General features: G+C 43.7%; 1 protein-coding gene across 2 annotated transcripts in view; it reads left to right on the top strand.

Annotated features, from left to right (window-relative positions):
- LOC126484624 (venom dipeptidyl peptidase 4-like) overlaps nt 1-21,746 on the top strand; it is a 348,388-nt gene that overhangs the window by 9,456 nt on the left and 317,186 nt on the right. For both annotated transcript variants that reach the window (XM_050108208.1, XM_050108207.1), the window contains exon 3: nt 13,730-13,815. In XM_050108208.1, the coding sequence (XP_049964165.1) occupies nt 13,730-13,815 (86 nt within the window). The remainder of the gene's footprint in view (nt 1-13,729; nt 13,816-21,746) is intronic.

Here is a 21,746-nt window from a genome sequence, read left to right as displayed (position 1 = left end):
TTTTCAGGGCATTCACACAAGGTTGGCGTCGGTGGCGACACCTACAACATCCTGACATGAGGAAAGTTTCCAACCGATTTGTCATACAAAAACAGCAGTTGACCGGCGATGCCTGGTGAAACGTTGTTGTGATGCCTCGTGTAAGGAGGAGAAATGCGTACCATCACGTTTGTAGCCTACCGCGATTGCGGTTTATCGTATTGCGACATTGCTGCCCGCGTTGGTCGAGATCCAATGACTGTTAGCAGAATATGGAATCGGTGGGTTCAGGAGGGTAATATGGAACGCTGTGCTGGATCCCAACGGCCTCATATCACTAGCAGTCGAGATGACAGGCATCTGATCCGCATGGCTGTAACGGATCGTGCGGCCACGGCCTGAGTCAACAGATGGGGACGTTTGCAAGACAACAACCATCTGCACGGAGAGTTCGACGGCGTTTGCAGCAGCATGGGCTATCAGCTCGGAGACCATGGTTGCGGTTACCCTTGACCCTGCACCACAGACAGGAGCGCCTGCGATGGTGTACTCAACGGCGAACCTGGGTGCACGAATGGCAAAACGTCATTTATTCGGATGAATCCAGGTTCTGTTTACAGTATCATGATGGTCGCATCCGTGTTTGGCAACGTCGCGGTGAACGCACATTGGAAGCGTGTATTCTTCGTCGCCATACTGGCGTATCACCCGGCGTGATGGTATGGGGTGCCATTGGTTACACGTCTCTGTCTCCTCTTGTTCGCATTGACAGCACTTTGAACAGTGGACGTTACATTTGAGATGTGCTACGACCCGTGGCTCTACCCTTCATTCGATCCCTGCGAAACCTTACATTTCAGCAGAACAATGCACGACTGCATGTTGCAGGTCCTGTACGGGCCTTTCTGGATACAGAAAATGTTCGACTGCTGCTGTGGCCAGCACATCCTCCAGATCTCTCACCAATTGAAATCATCTGGTCAATGGTGGCCGAGCAACTGGCTCGTCACAATACGCCAGTCACTACTCTTGATGAACTGTGGTATCGTGTTGAAGCTGCATGGGCAGCTGTACCTGTACACGCCATCCAAGATCTGTTTGACTCAGTGCCCAGGCGTATCAAGGCCGTTATTACGGCCAGAGGTGGTTGTTCTGGGTACTGATTTCTCAGGATCTATGCACCCAAATTGCTTGAAAATGTAATCACATGTCAGTTCTAGTATAATATATTTGTTCAATGAACACCCGTATATCATCTGCATTTCTTCTTGGTGTAGCAATTTTAATGGCCAGTAGTATATATCCTAGATACTGACACTAGGACGGGGTCGTCGTTCGAGCCGGTCTCACACGTGTTCTATCGGGGCTAGATCTGATGGAGGTCATGGTTGTAACTCCATATCATGCAGGCAGTTGACAGAGACAGGTGCCATGTGTGGAAGTGCATTGTCCTGTTGAAAAATGTTGCATAAGAGGTAACACACGAGACGACACTGGACATCCGTGACATACATTTGTCCCGTCAGAGATCCATCAGTAACTATCAGCTGTGACTTAAAGTTATACCTATCTACGTCTACATCTACATTATATTCCGCAAGCCACCTAATGGTGTATGGCGGAGGGTTCTTTCGCTACCACTATCTGATCCCTCCATCCCTGTTCCACTCGCGAATAGTGCGTGGGAACAATGATTGTCGGTAATCCTCTGTATTGGCTCTAATTTCTCGTACTTTCTCGTCGTAGTCAATACGCGAGATGTAGGGTAGGAGCGGGGAGGAGGAAGTCATATGTTGCCCGACTACTTCTGAAAAGTGCTGTCCCGAAATTTCAATAGTAAATCTCTCCGTGATGCACAACTACTCTCTTGTAACGTCTGCCAGTGGAGTTTGTTTAGCATCTCCGTAACGCTCTCCCACCGGCTAAACGGTCCCGTGACGAAACACTACGCTATCTGATACGGATCCTAGACAGATGAACAATACTCAAGAAACGAGCGAACAAACACCTTATGAGCCACTTCTTTCGTGGATGAGTTACATTTCCTTAAGATTCTTCCGATGAATCTGAGTCTGGTGTCTACTTTTCCCACTATCTGTTTTATATGGTCATTCCACTTATGGTCGCTCTGTATAGTTACTGCGTGATATTTTATAGCAGACGCTGTCTCTAGCTGTTTGTCGTCAATAGTGTAGCTGTACAATAATGGATTTCTTTTCCTATGTATGCGCAATATGTTACATTTATTTACGTTCAGGGTCAACTGCCAGAGCCTACACCATTCACGAATTCTGTGCAATTCGTTCTGGAAATTCTTACTATCTTCTGGCGTTGCTACTTTAGTATAGACAACTGCATCATCTGCAAATAGCCTTAAAGAACATCCGACGCTTTATACTAGATCATTTACATATATTGTAAACAGCAACGGTCCTGTCTCACTTCCCTGAGGTACTTCGGATATCACCTTTACATCTGTCGATTCAGTTCCGTTATGGGCGACCTGTTGAGTTCTGGCTGCAAAAAAAATCTTGAATCCAATCGCAAGTCTGCTCCGATACTCCGTAAGCTCGAATTTTTTTCATTAAACAGCAGTGCGGGACGGTGTCAAATGCCTCACTGAAATCAAGGAATCTGACCGCCGTTGTCCACCGCGCTGTGTGTGGATCTCATGGAGGAACAGAGCGAGCTGAGTTTCGCAGGATCTCTGTTTGCGGAATCCATGTTGATTTTTATGGAGGAGATGTTCATTTTCCAAAAACGTCATAATTCTTGAGCATAAAACATGTTCCGTAATTCTACAACAGATTTACGTCAATGATGTACGTCTATAATTGTGCTGATCTGTCTTACGACCTTTCTTAAAAATGTCAATGGCCCGCGCTTTTTTCCAGTCGTTAGGTACCTTTCGTTCTTCAAGACATCTACGATAAATTACCGCTAGAAGGGGAGCAAGTTCTTTCGCATAATCTTTATACAGGATTATTACAAATGACTGAAGCGATTTCACAACTCAACAATAACTTTATTATTTGAGATATTTTCACAATGCTTTGCACACACATACAAAAACTCAAAAAGTTTTTTTAGGCATTCACAAATGTTCGATATGTGCCCCTTTAGTGATTCGGCAGACATCAAGCCGATAATCAAGTTCCTCCCACACTCGGCGCAGCATGTCCCCATCAATGAGTTCGAAAGCATCGTTGATGCGAGCTCGCAGTTCTGGCACGTTTCTTGGTAGAGAAGGTTTAAACACTGAATCTTTCACATAACCCCACAGAAAGAAACCGCATGGGGCTAAGTCGGGAGAGCGAGGAGGCCATGACATGAATTGCTGATCATGATCTCCACCACGACCGATTCATCGATTTTCTAATCTCCTGTTTAAGAAATGTGGAACATCATGATGGAAGTGCGGTGGAGCACCATCCTGTTGAAAGTTGAAGTCGGCGCTGTCGGTCTCCAGTTGTGGCATGAGCCAATTTTCCAGCATGTCCAGATACACGTGTTCAACCTTTTCTTCGCTCACTGCAGGCCGACCCGTTCATTTCCCCTTACAGAGGCATCCAGAAGCTTTAAACTGCGCATACCATCGCCGAATGGAGTTAGCAGTTGGTTGGTGGATCTTTGTTGAACTTCGTCCTGAAGTGTCGTTGCACTGTTATGACTGACTGATGTGAGTGCATTTCAAGCACGACATACGCTTTCTCGGCTCCTGTCGCCCTTTTGTCTCACTGCGCTCTCGAGCGCTCTGGCGGCAGAAATCTGAAGTGCGGCTTCAGCCGAACAAAACTTTATGAGTTTTTCTACGTATCTGTAGTGTGTCGTGACCATATGTCAATGAATGGAGCTACAGTGAATTTATGAAATCGCTTCAATCATTTGTAATAGCCCTGTAGAATCTTATAGGTATCTCATCTGGTTCTGACGCCTCTCCATTACTAAGCGATTGTAGCTGCTTTTCAATTTCCAAGCACTCCTCAGACTGCTGCGCCTCTGTAAAACATAGGAAGAATAGGGCTTCTGCACAGGTCTCCGCCAAGCTTACGGACGATGGCTTGTCGTGTTCTAACATAGGTGGGAAGGGAGAAAAGGGGCTACCGGTCAATCTGCGCTCCCGAGAGCGGAAGGCCATGCGGTTCTAGGCGCTACAGTCTGGAGCCGAGCGACCGCTACGGTCGCAGGTTCGAATCCTGCCTCGGGCATGGATGTGTGTGATGTCCTTAGGTTAGTTAGGTTTAATTAGTACTAAGTTCTAGGCGACTGATGACCTCAGTAGTTAAGTCGCATAGTGCTCAGAGCCATTTGAACCATTTTTTTTAGAACTACTTAAACCTAACTAACCTAAGGACAACACACACATCCATGCCCGAGGCAGGATTCGAACCTGAGGCCGTAGCGGTCGCGCGGTTCCAGACTGAAGCGCCTAGAACCGCTCGGTCACATCGGCCGGCCTGCTACAATGGAAAGTTATCAAGATTAAATGAGTGTGATGGTGTTGTCATACTCGGCGCACGAGCGATTGGACACAGCATCTTCGAGGTAGCGATTAAGTGGGAATTTTTCCGTACGACCATTTCACGATTGTACCGTGAATATCAAATTTCCGACATCGCTGCGGCCGGAAAAAAATCCTGGGAAGAACGGGACCAACGACGACTGAAGCGAATCTTTCAAACCTTCCGCAAACTGATGCAGATTTCAATGCTGGGGCATCAACAAGTGTCAGAGTGCGAACCATTCGGAGCCGAAGGACCACTCGTGTATCCTTGATGACTGCACGATACAAAGCTTTATGCTTCGCCTGGCCGGCCGCGGTGGTCTCGCGGTTCTAGGCGCACAGTCCGGAACCGTGCGACTGCTACGGTCGCAGGTTCGAATCCTGCCTCGGGCATGGATGTGTGTGATGTCCTTAGGTTAGTTAGGTTTAAGTAGTTCTAAGTTCTAGGGGACTGATGACCACAGCTGTTAAGTCGTATAGTGCTCAGAGCCATGCTTCGCCTGGGCCCGTCAACACCGACATTGAACTGTTGATGAGTGGAAACATATTGCCTGGTCAGACGAATGTGGTTTCAAATTGTATCGAGCGGATGGACGTGTGCGGTTGTGGAGACAACCCCATGAATTCCACGGATCCTGCCTGTCAGCAGGGGACTGTTCCAGCTGGTGGAGGGTCTGTAACGGATTCGGGCTTGTGGAGTGATCTAGACACGATTCTGACACACCACGCGTATGTAAGCATCCTGTCTGATCATCTGCGCCCATTCATGTCCATTGAGCATTCCGACGGACTTAGACAATTCCAGCAGAACAATGTGACACCCCACACGACCATAATTGCTACAGAGTGGCTACAGGGCCACTCTTCTGAGTCTAAACACTTCCGCTGGCCACCACACTCCCCAGACATGAACGTTATTTCGCATATCTGGGACACGTTGCAATGTGCTGTTCAGTAGAGATCTCCACCGCTTCTTACTCTTACGGATTTATGGACAGCCCTCCAGCACTACTTCAGACAGTAGTGGAGTCCATGCCACGCCGTGTTGCGGCACTTCTGCTCAAGGGGCCCTACACGACAATAGCCAGGTGTACTAGCTCCTTTGGCTCTTCAGTTTATACAGGGTTATTACAAATGACTGAAGCGATTTCACAGCTCTACAATAACTTTATTATTTGAGATATTTTCACAATGCTTTGCACACACATACAAAAACTCAAAAAGTTTTTTTAGGCATTCACAAACGTTCGATATGTGCCCCTTTAGTGATTCGGCAGACATCAAGCCGATAATCAAGTTCCTCCTACACTCGGCGCAGCATGTCCCCATCAATGAGTTCGAAAGCATCGTTGATGAGAGCTCGCAGTTCTGGCGCGTTTCTTGGTAGAGGAGGTTCAAACACTGAATCTTTCACATAACCCCACAGAAAGAAATTGCATGGGGTTAAATCGGCAGAGCGTGGAGGTCATGACATGAATTGCTGATCATGATCTCCACCACGACCGATCCATCGATTTTCCAATCTCCTGTTTAAGAAATGCCGAACATCATGACGGAAGTGCGGTGGAGCGCCATCCTGTTGAAAGATGAAGTCGGCGCTGTCGGTCTCCAGTTGTGGCATGAGCCAATTTTCCAGCATGTCCAGATACACGTGTTCAACCTTTTCTTCGCTCACTGCAGGCCGACCCGTTCATTTCCCCTTACAGAGGCATCCAGAAGCTTTAAACTGCGCATACCATCGCCGAATGGAGTTAGCAGTTGGTTGGTGGATCTTTGTTGAACTTCGTCCTGAAGTGTCGTTGCACTGTTATGACTGACTGATGTGAGTGCATTTCAAGCACGACATACACTTTCTCGGCTCCTGTCGCCATTTTGTCTCACTGCGCTCTCGAGCGCTCTGGCGGCAGAAACCTGAAGTGCGGCTTCAGCCGAACAAAACTTTATGAGTTTTCTACGTATCTGTAGTGTGTCGTGACCATATGTCAATGAATGGAGCTACAGTGAATGTATGAAATCGCTTCAATCATTTGTAATAGCCCTGTATTTACCACCGTTGAAAAAACAAAAGAGGTGTTACATCTGATGCGATTCACACTCTAGATAAAGCAAACGGTAAAATAAAGCTTTGCCAGTAAAATGGCTCTCGTTAAACAGTGAAACCTAAGTGGGTTCAAAATGGTTCAAATGGCTCTGAGCACTATGGGACTTAACTTCTCAGTCCCCTAGAACTTAGAACTACTTAAACCTAACTAACGTAAGGACATCAAACACATCCATGCCTGAGGCAGGATTCGAACCTGCGGTCGTAGCGGTCGCGCGGTTCCAGACTGTAGAGCCTAGAACTGCTCGAGCACTCCGGAACCTAAGTGGGTTACAGGTACATGCGTATGAACTGTATTCTCAGAAAACCACTTTTAAATATCATGATGCCCTATTTCTACTCGGCCATAACCTCCACCACAATGAAACACACAGTTGGGAGAGAGCAAAATGGGGAATTGCCACATCACTACACATCTTGTTCTCCTCCTTACCTCATGCTTCACGGTTAGTATCCCCATATCGTACAAGCTAACTATACAAGGGGCGTTCAGTAAGTAACGCAACACATTGTTTTTCCTTAAAGCAGGTTGGTTTTGTTCAGATTTCCACTATACCATATTATTCGCCACACTTTTGGCTGAAAAACTATTTTTCAATATAATATTCGTTCAATGCGACTGCTTTACGCTGGCTTACTGAGAGGGCTTGCATGGTGTCACTCTACTGATCACTGTTAGTGCGTCAATAACCTGCTCATCACCCACGAACCGCTTCCCACGAAGTGCATCCTTCATTGGGCCGACAGACGGAAGAAGGAAAGTGTGAGATCCGGGCGGTAGATTGGATGAGGAAGAACGGTCGAGTGAAGTCTCGAGTGCGCAGATTTGTCTGTGGTCTTGCGTTGTCATGCTGAAGTACGTTTACTCTTTTGTGGTGACGAACATGCTGAAATAATTTCTTCAATTTTCTGAAAGTAACACTTCAGAGTTGATCGTTGGTCCATGAGTGAAGACATCAAACAGAATAAGGCCTTCAGAATCCCATAGGACCGACACCTTGACTTTACCAGCTGAGTGTGCGGCTTTGAACTTTTTCTGCGGAGGAGAGGTGATGTGGTGCCAGTACTTGGCTTGCCATTTCATTTCCGGTTCAAAGAGATCAACCCATTTTTCATCGCCTGTCACGATCAGCCTGATAACGCACAAGAAGTTGCGTTCTGATAGTCTTTCATTGCCCTTCTGTTAGGTGGCGAGTAATACGCCTCTGATTACCCCAATTGGTGGATGACTTTGTCAGAACTACCAACAGAGATGTCCAGCTGAGCAACGAGGTGTCTAATTGTGACCTGGCGATCATCTCAATGAGAGTGTCCACATGTTCCAACATTGCAAGATTAGTTGGTTGGCTGATTCGGGGGAGGTGACGACCAGCCAGGTCATCAGTCTCTTCGGATGATGGAAGGATGGGGAAGAAAGTCAGCTGTGCCCTTTCAAAGAAATCATCCTGGCGTTTGTCTGTTGTGATTTAGGGTAATCACAGAAAACCTAAATGAGGATGGGCGGATGCGGGTTTGGACCGTCGTCCTCAAGAATGCGAGTCCGGTGTGCTAACCATGGCGCCACCTCACTCGGTACATTGCAAGAGTCACAGCTGTGTTCGCGGTCGGTCGACACAGGGGAGACCTGACAGGTTTGGACACCTTGTTGCAATGAAGGCAGACGCATCGCCCAACGACTCATTAGTGATTTTGTTCATTACCAGGTCTCCATAGATATTCTGCAAGCGCCTGTGAATATCTGCGATGCTCTGGTTTTCCACCAAAAGAAACTCAATGACAGCTTTTTGCTTGGAACGCACCTCAGTTATAGACGCTATTTTGAAGGCTACGTACAGCGCCGCCACCTCTCGGAACTTTATAAAACAACTGGGGTCGAAGCGGAAGTATTCCACCTTGTCTCACAACAAATTCCGCACTTTTTCAACTGAAATATGCCGAAAAAAAGTGTATTGCATTACTTATTGAACACCTCTCGTTTTATTCACTCTTCCATCATGCAACAATTAAAGTTTTTTCTACAGCGTTATGTTCAGGAAGAAATGTGGTCGACATTTACTATTCAGGGAGAAATGTGGTCGACATTCAAGTGTTTATACAGGGTGTTCAACATAAAACCGGTATTCTCCATTCCTGACGGTCCCTCTTCCCTCCCGACCCTTAAAGCTCTGATACCTGTGTTCCAGTTACACTCCCATCACCGCACACGACATCAGACTTGTCCTCCACTCCAAACGCAACACCGCCCCTGGTCACGATGGTGTTACCTTCCGCCATCTCAGGGGATCTCCCTCCCCCCCCCCCCCCCGTCCTTCTTAGCTGCCCTTGCTACCCTGCACAACGTCCTCCTCTCCGCTGGCTTTTACCCTGACCTGTGGAAGACTTCCCATGTTCTGCTGTTCCCTAAACCCAAGAAACCCCCCTCTGACACCTCTTCCTATCGTCCCATCTGCCTCATCTCCGTGTTCAGTAAGATATTTTAGTACATCCTCTCCCACCATAATCATCGCCACCTTAACCAGCACCTCCTCCTTCCCCTTACCCAGTGTGGCTTCTCAGCCGACGACCAGCTCCTAAACCTTACCAGTCTTCTTTCCCTCCAACTTAACTCCCCTTGCTCCCCTACCTTTTCTTCCCTTGGACTCCAGAACGCCTACGGCCGTGTCTGGCATCCAAGGCTTCTCTTCAAACTCCAGATCTATGCTCTCCATATCAACTTCGTCCAATTCGTTGCCTCCTTCCTCTCCCGTCATCCCCCTATGTCACTATCCGCAATTCCAACTCTACCCCTCCACCAGCGTGCCCCTAGGCTCCGTCCTTTCCCCTCTCTATCTCCTGTACACCTCCCCCACCTGTTCATCTCCTCCAATTTGCTAATGACACCGCCTTCCTGGCCCTTTATCCTACCCTTCAACAGTCCCAATGTACCCTCCAAACCCACCTTGACCAGTTCACCACTTGATGCAACCAGTGGTTCCTTTCTATCAACCCCACTATAGATCTTTGAACATGCCCTCCAGTCATGACACTCACTTCTCTATGGGAAACTGCCGATGACTGGTGCTCCAGTGGCCACTTGCTAATCTGGATTCAGCAATCAAGACAGGACAGTGTGTGACAGTTTCCAACGCACGTGGATATTCAGGAAGAATAACTTACGACTGTAAGACCAGCCCAATGCGGTCATAGATCTTGATAGGCTCCAGGGATGGGTTCATCAGTGAATGGACCATATTATCCAAATACACCACTCGTCACTGAGGCCTTCATCACGTGGTCATCAGGGAAACCTTGAAGGCATCCTTTGCTCTGCTGGAGTAGCGAGTATCACACCATAATCAAGGTCAGCCCAGTCGCTCTGGGTATACTGTACTTTGATATGCAATAGAGGTAAGTGTTTTTAACATTCCCCTTGCGGTAGCAAGATCGGTCACAGAACCTATTTCTGATAGATTTTCTGAACTTTGCGCGGTCAACACAGGTGTGCAGCTATCTTTGGGAACCATGTCCACCTTACATGCGCCGTAATTACCTGAAATCCACTGACCTGCGTTTTTCACAGCAGAAGTACTAGTCGTGAATTCACTACACTAAGGATCTAGATGAATGGCTGTAACGGTGTAGAATAATGTGAAGTCTGACGGGAGTTAGTGGTCGAATAATAGGCGCACGTTCTTTGAAGGGATGTCGTTTTTAATTATAGTAATTTCCTTTGCGGTGGTTTATAAGATACTATCACGTAATTTCTTTTCATCCATCGCCACTCTAAGCCGATAACAATGGTGTTACACTCGCGTATCGTGGCAAAACAATGCCATTTACCTTTAACAAACTCTAAACAGTGCCACAATTTAATCGATAAGGCACATTCTATCGTGCTCAGCAGGTTCTACGCCCGACACGCAACTGCTCACCTCTATCATGCCTTCCCGACTTTCGCGTTGTTACCTTGACACGGGCTAGGGAAGTGCTTCACTGTGTTTTGGGCCAATCAGAGCCCTGCATCTTACTTGGATGATTTAACAGCATGTCACCAGGGACGCTACTCAGGACGCTCTCTGAGACCCAGTTTATTTCCCCTCTCACATTCCAGTGGAAATATATTGCCTAACACTGCATAATCTTAGGTATCACTCACTGAGTATTTCTTTTTAATATAATCACTATTTCATTTTTTATAGCAGTAAGAACATGTAAATCTCGGGAAATTGGCTCATAATTAGATAATGCAATTCTTACCGATAAAATAAATATATTGTTGGGTATTATGAGAATTTTGTGTTAGTGCTGGAGTAACGTCATCTTCACAAAAGTAGTAGACTGTCCAATTTCTCATTAATTGTTCAGCTGCCGGGTAGTTACAACTAAAGTGCAGCTATTCACAGAGGTTCAGTGTGAACTGTAATCTTCTTATGGCAGCGAAACTTGTTAGATATAATGTGTTAATGCAGAACCAGTTTACGCTGGAAAAAATTAGTTCCAGTTTGGGCAACCAGGTGCAAATCTGGCACTGTGGATGCAAGAAAGATATATACAATTGTTTCCAACTATATAATGGTTTAAGAACGGGACATGGGTAGAAAAGGTCGAACAAGTGACAAAGGAACGATGTTGCTTTAATTATTAACTGCAGTCTATGCTGTATTGCGCCAAATTTTCACCTGGTGCCCAAAATTGGAACTAATTTGTTTTCCGGCGTAAATTGGTTCCGCATTAATACATTAGCATATCTACCAAGTTTCGCTGCCATATGATAATTGCAGCCCACACTGGACCTCCGTGAGTAGATGCACCTCAATTATAGCCACCTGATACTTGTAACTGCAATATTTTGTTCACTTTCTTTTACCCTTTCTCACACAACTATCTGAAGTGTATCAGTTTTCTACCATTTGACACATAATTCAGATATTGAGTACAAATAATGTTTAACAGTTCTCATCTTAAACAAAGGAAATATTTTAATGTTTTAGATGTCTCATTTTTTGATGCAGATTTCTGCTTTTTTATCTCTTTACTGCATTTAGTTGAATCACGAACCGCAAATTCGCAAGTAGAAGGTACACATTGTCTGAATATAAATTCATCTAAACTACACACATCAAAAAAAGTTTTGCAGCACCCCGGTTCCCAGAACCTGAAGACAGACGTTGACTGTGAATATTGTGTCACACACATGGGCCCTTTGACTGTTCAGAGATGTCATTAAACCCGCCCAAAGATGTAAACAACCAAGCACTCGCAGCGCCTATAAGACGGAGGGGATCCGACAGCCGATCATTTCCAGACAATTCAACAGAAAGGAGGTACACAGCTCGTGTTGTCCGTATTTCAACCATGTCTAGACGGTCAATACTATGGTTCGATCGTGTCCGCATTGTTACTTTGTGCCAGGAAGAGCTATCAACAAGGGAAGTGTCCAGTCGTCTCGGAGTGAACCCAAGCGATGTTGTTCGCACATGGAGGAGATACAGAGAGACTGGAACAGTCGATGACATGCCTCGCTCAGGCCGCCCAAGTGCTACTGCTTTTGTGGACGACCGCTACCTACGAATTACGGCTCAGAGGAACCCTGACAGCAACGCCACTATGTTGAATTATGCTTTACATGCAGCCACAGGACGTCGTGTTACAAATCAAACTGTGCGCAGTAGACTGCATGATGCGCTACTTCATTCCCGACGTCCATGGCGAGGTCGATCTTTGCAACCACGACACCATGCAGCGCGGTAAAGATGGGTCCAAGAACATGTCGAATGGACCGCACAGGATTGGCATCACGTTCTCTTCATCGATGAGTGTCGCATATGCAGACAGTCGTCGGAGACGTGTTAGGAGGCAACGCTGTCAGGATGAACGCCTTAGACACATTGGCCAGCGAGTGCAGCAAGGTGGAGGTTCCCTGCCGTTTTATGGTGCCTTTATGTGGGGCCGACGTACGCCCCTAGTGGTCATGGAAGGCGCCGTAACGGCTGTACAATGCGTGAATGCCATCCTCCGACCGATAGTGCATATTGGCGAGGCATTCGTCTTCATGGACAACAATTCGTGCCCCCATCATGCACATATTGTGAATGACTTCCTTCAGGATAACGACAATACTCGACTAGAGTGGCCAGCATGTTCTCCAGACATGAACCCTATGGAACATGCCTGGGATATCTTTTATTATAGGTTATCTGTCTTGAGCTTACTACAATGTAATTAAAAAGAATTACACCAGACACGTTTCGCATTTATTTATAAAGAATCTTCTGTGGCATTGGTGTTTCTTTATGTGGTCTGCACCTTCCCTTCTTGCTAGCAGTGGCTGGTCTCGACGGGCTTCATTTCCCATCTGCAGTTTTTGGCATTTTGCGTTATTTCCTGTGCTGCACTATTTATAATTGACTTTCTTAACTGTCTTTCATTCATTACTGCTACAATGTTTATGCCTATTCGTTTGTGTTCCGAAAAACAAATGAATAGGCATAAACACTGTAGTAGTGATGAATGAAAGACAGTTAAGAAAGTCAATCATAAATAGTGCAGCGCAGGAAATATCGAAAAATGCCAAATTTATGTCTAGGCCTATATTTTGTTTGCAAATGAAATAGTAATCCTTAGCTCCTCGCCATTGTAAATGACTTTTTACTCAATTTGGTTGATGAAAAAATTCTGTATTTTCTTTATTTCACATTGCATTCTGAGTAAGTCTTTTCGGAAAACCTTAAAGATACGTAAAAGGTTGGAGATTGGATACCTTGTGGTGCTGTCAGCATCGAAACCTTTGTTGCTATGTTATCGAGGCAACCACACAACTTTAGGTATTGATAGAGATGCCAAATATTGTAAAATAAAATTGCATAAAACAAATAAAATCAAGTGTTCTTTCCTATCGCAAGTTTCATTATTAACACACTCACTCTCGTAGTCGCTTTTTAAGAATAATATAAATATTTGCATCTCTTGCAAAGAAAACTAAAGATCAGCAGCAGACTAACTGCGAGATTAGAGCTTTTGGTTTTGTTTTCAACGACCAAGTCTATGGGAACACGTTAGTGGCAAATTGGTAAATGTGACATGAGCGAAACACTGTGAAAGGAAACGTCTCCTTCTAACCGGCCAAACACGTACACAATTAATTGCCGGATTGTCGTCTGTTGCAGGTTCGGTTGTCCTCGTCGAACAGGAAGGACAGCTATTTTCTGTGGATTTCGGAGCGGATACAAGTAAAGTGTTGGTGCCGAAGGAGGCAAGTATTAGAAGAGACGTTCCTCTTAGAAAGGAAGGTTGTGTAATGTGATGCTAGAAGTAGGGCTCTCTGCATGCAAAGCAAGTGTTCATATCTGCAAAAAATTGTTAAGGTTTTATAGTTTTTAGGTAATTACACTGTCGTTGTGAAGCCGACCCACCTCTAACTTTATTAAGTAAAGTAGTCACACACTGTGCAACATTATGAAAGTGGAAAATCATGCTAAGTGCTGTATATGAAGTGGGAGGCAATTTTTAACAGAATTTAAGAGTGACGTTAGATGAATGGTGACTGTGTCCTTCATCCTCTGAAATACCGCGTGGTTCGTAAGAATACCTAATATTATACGTAGAAGCTTTTTATGTATATATAAATATCAGTCTGATATTATGAAGTAACCATGTAAACTGAGGAAAGATGTTTTAATAGCAGCGTGGAATGCTATACCAACAATAAATGAGGCAGAAACAAACATATCCTATACAATGGGTTATTCATTGCTGCATCCTCCACTATTACTTGTTTATCTGTAGACGAATTATTGGCTCAGGTTCGTGGATTCATGGGATCAGTAACAACAAACACTAAAGATTGAGACCCAGAAGCTTTCAGTCCTGAGCTACATAGGTTCTAAGCGAGGAGAAGTAAAACTTTTTAAAAAAGAGAACCTGGAAACTATGTTGAACAACACAGTTTCAGACTTCCTGGCAGATTAAAACTGTGTGCCCGATCGAGACTCGAACTCGAGTTCGAGTCTCGGCCCGGCACACAGTTTTAATCTGCCAGGAAGTTTCATATCAGCGCACACTCCGCTGCAGAGTGAAACTCTCATTCTCGAAGCACAGTTTCAGTTATAAAAGGAAACAGTCGAAACATAGTGACAAAAGATACCTAATTTTCATCTAAGAAATGTCTCTAGATTCACTCAGGTCAAGAGATGGAAGTGACTGACTCTGTGCAGAGTCGATATCGTACGTCCTCGAAACAAATATATTTCAAGAAACTTTATTTTCGTCACTAATGTGTAACTGATTTCCATCTGCCTAATCTATGAGGATAGAGAGAATCGTATTAGGAAAGTGGACTTTCAAATAAAACAGTGTACGAGGTGTGACAATAAAGTGTGTGTGTGTGTTGGGGTTTACGGGCGCTCAACATCGAGGTCATCAGCGCCCATGACAATAAAGTAATGAGATTGATTTTCTGTGCAAGATGTGGCAATCCTGCAGGCTTGCGTAGGCACAATATCTTTGACCTTGGTCTATAAGCTGCTTCTAGTCCAAACGGCGCATCGATGCAACTGCTCAGTCGTGAGTTGTGCTGTAATAAGTTAACTCTTGTTTGTGTCTCGGAAATGGAACCGCATAATATAGGGCAACAGTATCCATTTCTTTTTTAGTTAAATTGGGTGAAAACGCGACGACAACTTACGTCAAGCTTCAGAAGGCTTTTGGAGAGGAGGTTATGTCAAGAGTTCCAGTTTTTCGTTAGAAAAAAATGTTTAGTGAAGGCAGAACGAATATTGAAGATGAAGACCGCAGTGGACGACCATCAACCTCACAGACGGATGTCAACTTGGCCAGGGTGAACTCGTACGATCTGATCGAAGATTATCCATGAAAATGATTGCAGAAGAACTGAACATCAATCGAGAAACGGTTCATCTAATAATAACTGAAGATCTTGGTATGAGAAAGATTTGTGCAAAAATGATCCCGAAAAATCTCTCACCACTGCTCTGTCAGTACAGCAATTTTTAACCTCAAAACAAATTTCAGTACTACCACAGCCACCTTATTCACCAGATATCGCTCTGTGCGACTTTTTTCTATTTCCAAGAGTCAAAACGGCGCTCAAGGGACACCATTTTCAAACAAGATGTCCAAAAAGCTGTGATGAGGGTCAAGGAGCATATTACAGAAGATGAGTTCCAGAGACGTTACCATCAATGGCAGAAGCGCTGGAAAAAGTGTGTGCAATCAGAAGGGAACTACTTTGAAGGAGACAACACTAAACTTGACTAAAACGGTAAGCAACATTTTTCTTCACATCAGTCTCATTTTTTTGCACATCAGACTTTATTGTCGCACCTTGTATGCGCTCAGGTGTGATACTCGTAGGCATGAATTAATATCGACATCTGCCTGAAATAGTAGGGCCATATGAAATGGGTCTTGCAAACTGCGCTCAACTGACTGACGAGGTCATATTTATAATTTTGTATTGTGTATGTCAGAAAGATCTGTACCAGATGACCTTACCGACAGTCAAATCACTCCCCGTACGGTCACGTGAATTTAATTACGGGTAACAAGTTTGCGTGGCCATCCTCTGCAGCAAGCAAAGAAATACTAGTCTTGTAAATAAAATCGCCTTTTCTTGCTGGAACTTAACTTATTTTTCCCTGACGTGTTTCACCTTTTTCTTGCTCTAAGGCGCTATCAGTCGGATGTATAACGATACTTCTTGTCATTTTTAGATTATCGAACAGTTCACGTCGCAAATTTTTATGTAAATAAGTAGTTACTTACGGTTTGCTGTGTTCTGAGTTTCCTCTCATCTGGTATGGAGATCGCACTATCTCCGACAAATGAAGTAGCAGTGCGACCTCCAGACCAGATGAGAGGAATTACTCGTGCTGCGCAACGGATTACTTAATGAAAAAAATTTAGTAAACATGAGCGGTCCTAGCATATGTGGAACTTGGGTGCTGTATCTCACAAGATGATAGAAATAGGGGGGGGGGGCATCAAACTACTCAGCGAGACAATGGTCACTGTAAACCCTATTTATTACAGTTTGCGGTAGACTTCAAGTAAAACACGACTGCACAAAAACAGAAAAATGTTACGTAGGCGAGTATTAACATAGGTTATAACTGAATTACAATGATAGGACATTGGCAAAGATCAGATAATGAATCTGAGTGGAAAACATTGATGTCAACACAATATTTCTGGAAACAATTAAGTTCGTGAAGTCACACAGTGATTACCGAATGTTAATCGGGGACGAAAGAAAGAATTACAGACAGAATCAAGCGTGCACCCACCATCTTGATTGAGCACATGTTGAGCTCAGGATTACTGATAAATGTACATGAATTAAAATGTGAAGGACCAACTGTCAGTCTGAAATTCTCGCGTACTTTGTATGACTCGCATTACGAACACTCCAGTTACTCACCATACTTGGCATTGCCCTTGCCCACGAGTGGTGGCTTTAATAAATGAAAAATTGTGAGTCATATTGTCTGCACCAAAGGCTGCTCTCCCTCAGAGCCTGGAACCAAAGTCCCTCCCTCGGTAGAAGTGTTCCCTTGAGAGTCTCGGATGGCAGTGATTTCTACAGAGCGCCCCCTGCAACAAGCAGAATGTTTACTATATGCTATAAGGGTGATCCTTCTGTATGATTTTGATCAACAATAACCGTGATTCTTTTGAGTGCCGCGTAGTCAAATCAATTCTTGGTTGACGTAGTGACAAGCCATGGAGGAATGAGGCTGCAAAAAATAGCTGTGCCCTGCGGCGGGGTGTCTGCCCCCATCCTCACTATGTGTGCAACGGAAGTGAGTGCAGTCTTCCCAACCGTAGCGGAATTCCGCTACGCGTATTGGAGTTTTTTTGGCCTTCGTGGCGTAGCGGCGAAATTCTGAAATTGTTAAAAATGTAGCGGAATTCAACTTTCTTTGGCGAAATGTTAAACCCTCGTAAATTTTCACTGCCAAGTACAAAATATGTAACATATGCACGGGACTGCAGATACCGAACAGTCTTTCTCCATGATGACAGACATTAAAACTAAAAGACCTATTAAGCTACTCACAGAAACGTTAAGTGACTTGTTGAAAGTATGATTAGACATCCAAAACAAGAACCGTTATTGATCGTTATTATATTTCGTACACAATTACGGGGGAACATTTCCGTAAGATTGAAAAACGTATCAATTATTATCTGAGAACTGAATGTGATCAAAATATTGCTGCGTCAACAAATTCATACATTTCACTGTGATTTTAATAAACATTGAACCGTTTCACACATACGATGCTAAAAAAATGTTGTGTATTAATTCCTTACGCCGTAGCAAGTTCAGATTCCATATAAAGAGGAAAATTACCTGTCGCATCAAACTACAATTACTATTTTAATAGCAACTATTTGAATGAAGCACGATATTCGGGTCCATCACTGTGCACTGTCGTCCTAGCTGTCGCTGATCGTTAAATGCCCCAGCTGGAAAGATGTGGAATATATTTGTTTATAGCTTAAATTATTTTTTAGCCTGTATAATGTCAGGAATTCTGTAGACTATATCATAAATTACATGAACACTTGCAGTTATGCGAAAACAGTTAAAACTACTCTGCAAAATATTTGGAATGAAAGTGAGTTCTCAGTCCTTTTCGGGCAGGCAAAGCAGATGAGCTCAATTCACATAACTGTTCCAAGAACGACTGGAAGGCAAACCCAGTGCAGCAAAGTACCAGGAAAAACTGCTGAAATATATTATCGTCGAAATGTATTTTACCCTTTTATTGAACATGTGATCACAGAACTTGATGCTCGTTCTAAAGCACATGAAGAAAAAATCGAAGGAATTCAGATGCTTCTGCCTGAGAAAACCAATAATGACTCCACAACAAAAGAAAATCTTAAGAAGATAGCGCAAATATTTCTTGGTGAGAATGTAGGCAGAATAATTCTGAGTGTATACGAGATATGGCACAATCATTGGAAATCTGTAGAGGAAAAACCTGTCACTGCAATAGAAGTTATTGATCAGTGTGATGAACTGTTTTTCCCTTCGATAAAAAAAAGCTTTTTAGCATATTTGCCACACTCCCAGTGTCAACGGCGACCCCTGAAAGATGTTTCTCGATTATGAAGAGGCTAAAAACTTACATAAGGACTAAAATGGGAGGTGAAAAACTTACTGGTCTTGCTCTAATGAGTGTTCATCGTGATCTGGCGGTGCAACTAGATTGTGAAGAAATTATTAGTACGTTAGCAGCAAGACGTAAAAGGCTAAATATAATACTTTGAAGTAATTAATGTTTATTTTTAAATTAACTTACGACCTGAAGTTACAGTAAAATGCCAAAGTGCCACAATTTAAATACAAAGACTAATATAATAATATTGTTGCTTAATATAAATAATTAATAATGATATTCAAAAATATATAATTACCTCCAATGTTAGCTTACAATTAGTTGCTTTTTCACAAATAAATACCTCAACAGCTACAATACATATGTCTTATTTAAAGTGTTTCTCTACTGTTTTACCCACATGTAATATGAATGCTAACGTATTTGTGGGTTTCTTAATTTCTGCTTGATTGACTCTATTGGCGTTAACAGCAAAACCTTTTTTATGTGGTGGGCGAAGACAGGTTTACCTTCCTAAATGATAGTGTTGGACCGCCCCCCCCCCCTCACCCATGCAAAAGCTGTAGGTACGTTCCTGGGCTTCCTCCACGGCGCAAGGCACTGTGGTACCGCACTTGCCATGGTTGTTAGCTCTTGATGCGCCTCCCTAGTGCCAGCGGACTCTCCACTGTCAAACACAGTACACAATAACTTACTGTCATTTAGGACGTCAACACAGATGGCACCTCTTTGGCCTCTACGACAGCATTTAGCCCGCCCAAAGTACGCTGGTCCCAATTTCTACCTGTCTTCTTCCCCTGTTGTAGAGACTTTCGCTAATGGCTAAACACTGATTCGCTCTCCCCTGTTTCTGCTGGGCTCTGCTTTACATGCAGTCAATAGGGTTTCCAACTACACATTTCAACAAACCTCCAGAATAAGAAACAACAGTGGCTGCTGCTGCATAAGAGCACAAGAGCTCTTGAACACCCCAATTTTTGACACCTTGTGGATTTTTTTTGTTATTTTTCTATGAATGACGTTAAACTTAATGCAGATGCAGTAATCTGAAAAACACGGTACTGAATTTACCCCACTATGCTACATCGCTACTCCTTTAGACTTCGTGAAACTTGACATCAGGGTGGTGATCACATCGTCAGTTGTGCACGTTTTAAGGAGCTTTTGCGCATGCGCAACTGGCGTGACGTAATTGCCTGACATTTCAAATACATACGGATTTGACAAACAACGTGCACGGTTCAGTCCTTGCATAGCTAGCCTTTACCACCCAACTACTAGTTTACCTCAGTGTCATCAGGTGGTAGCACGCTGCAGCATACTTGTATCCCTATTCACTTGGCATAAATCTCGATGGACGGCAGCACATTTCCCAGATATGCCGATTCACTCACTATGTAATAAAATTAGTTCGGATATCAGAACATGCTATAGTTATACCGACAGAAAAACCTATTCCGTTGGTTTCTGAATGAGTTGTAGTATATCAAGTTTTGAATTTTATATTAGGCTAATCCAGCTGGGTCGCTGAGAACCGTAAAACACATCATCGTCGATTGTGAGGCTGTAGCATTTATTCATGCTTCTGAAATCTGTTGATCTTATGGTGAGTCAGGTTTATCTGTGCTGTAGGCTCACACTGTATAAAAGACATTCACAGGAAGCTGTCTCACTGGTTCGTATGATATTCACTTAAATGTGGGATCCATGACGGTGTGCGTTTTGACCTTATGGTTCTCGGCGCCTCATTTGTATTCTAGTCAGGTGGCCATGCTGGTAGAGATTAATACCTGAATTTAATCATTTCCACGGCAGTTCGTTTGGAATTGGTTGTTTACTATGCTGTAATCAGCTTTCCGTGTGCAGTGCCAACATGAATTCTGTTCAATATGTTTTAAGTGCTAACAGAAAAGGAAAATTACCAGGATAAGTTACTCGCTAAGGAACTAAGGACTCCCAGACGAGATCCGTTGACTCAGGAAATGTCGCAATCAAATAAGTGCGTGTACATGCGAACATGCAACAAAAAAACTTAAAATAAGCTAACTTGGTGTGTACGCGCAACATAAGAATGTTCCAGAAGTTAACGCGTGTAGTATTACACATGTTAAGGATCTTGTACATTAGTCACAAAAAAAAGAACTCCCCTTACACAAAAATGCGAAACGGGGAGTAGTGAAAGCTTTAACATTACTTTGTTCTTGCCCTAAACTGTACTTAATTGTGTACACAAACAAAAAAATTCCAGAAAAACTATTACTTCTTTTTCAGACAAGTTATGCATGTTATTATTATTATTATTATCATTATTACTGTTATTATTAATATTATTGCTCTTATTGCCAATGGCTGTAGTTGTATAAACTTTTTGGCAAGCATAACTGTTATACAGCTGATGCTATTCATTGCACATTCTCAAGTCTATCTGAATCTAAAAGTTTGTGAACACCCGGAATGTATATTCACGAGCCGCCACTGGAGATTAATAAGGATATTTAGTAGTTAGATATGACAATCTCTGACATTAACTTTAACCATAATTGTACCCTTATTTCTAACCAGGAATTAATTTAGACTGGCTGGTTTTATCAGTATAATGAAGGCTGGTTATGGTATGTGACGATTTTGACAAAACTATCCAGAGTATCGAATGTAACAACAAGTTTACTCTTACCAGCCACAATTTATTTTCACAATGCATTTTGGAAGTGTAAATCTACGTCATCAGGCGAATTTATGTGGTTTCAAACGCCATGTGAGTGGCGTGTTATGACTTTGGGGTGCCGTGTATCACTGTCTAGTAGGAGGCAACAAAAAGAAACAGTATTGCAGTACATGGTATGTAGCTTTATCGTGGTCTTTGACAGAAATGATTAACGAAAATATAAAAGTAAAAGTAAAAATGCTTCCTGTTATCACATGCCCGCATCTCGTGGTCGTGCGGTAGCGTTCTCGCTTCCCACGCCCGGGTTCCCGGGTTCGATTCCCGGCGGGGTCAGGGATTTTCTCTGCCTCGTGATGACTGGGTGTTGTG

The sequence above is a fragment of the Schistocerca serialis genome, chromosome 6, assembly GCF_023864345.2.
Source record: "Schistocerca serialis cubense isolate TAMUIC-IGC-003099 chromosome 6, iqSchSeri2.2, whole genome shotgun sequence".
Classification (NCBI taxonomy): domain Eukaryota; kingdom Metazoa; phylum Arthropoda; class Insecta; order Orthoptera; family Acrididae; genus Schistocerca; species Schistocerca serialis.
Note: the sequence above shows the minus strand (reverse complement) of the source record. Positions and strands in the feature narration are given on the sequence as shown.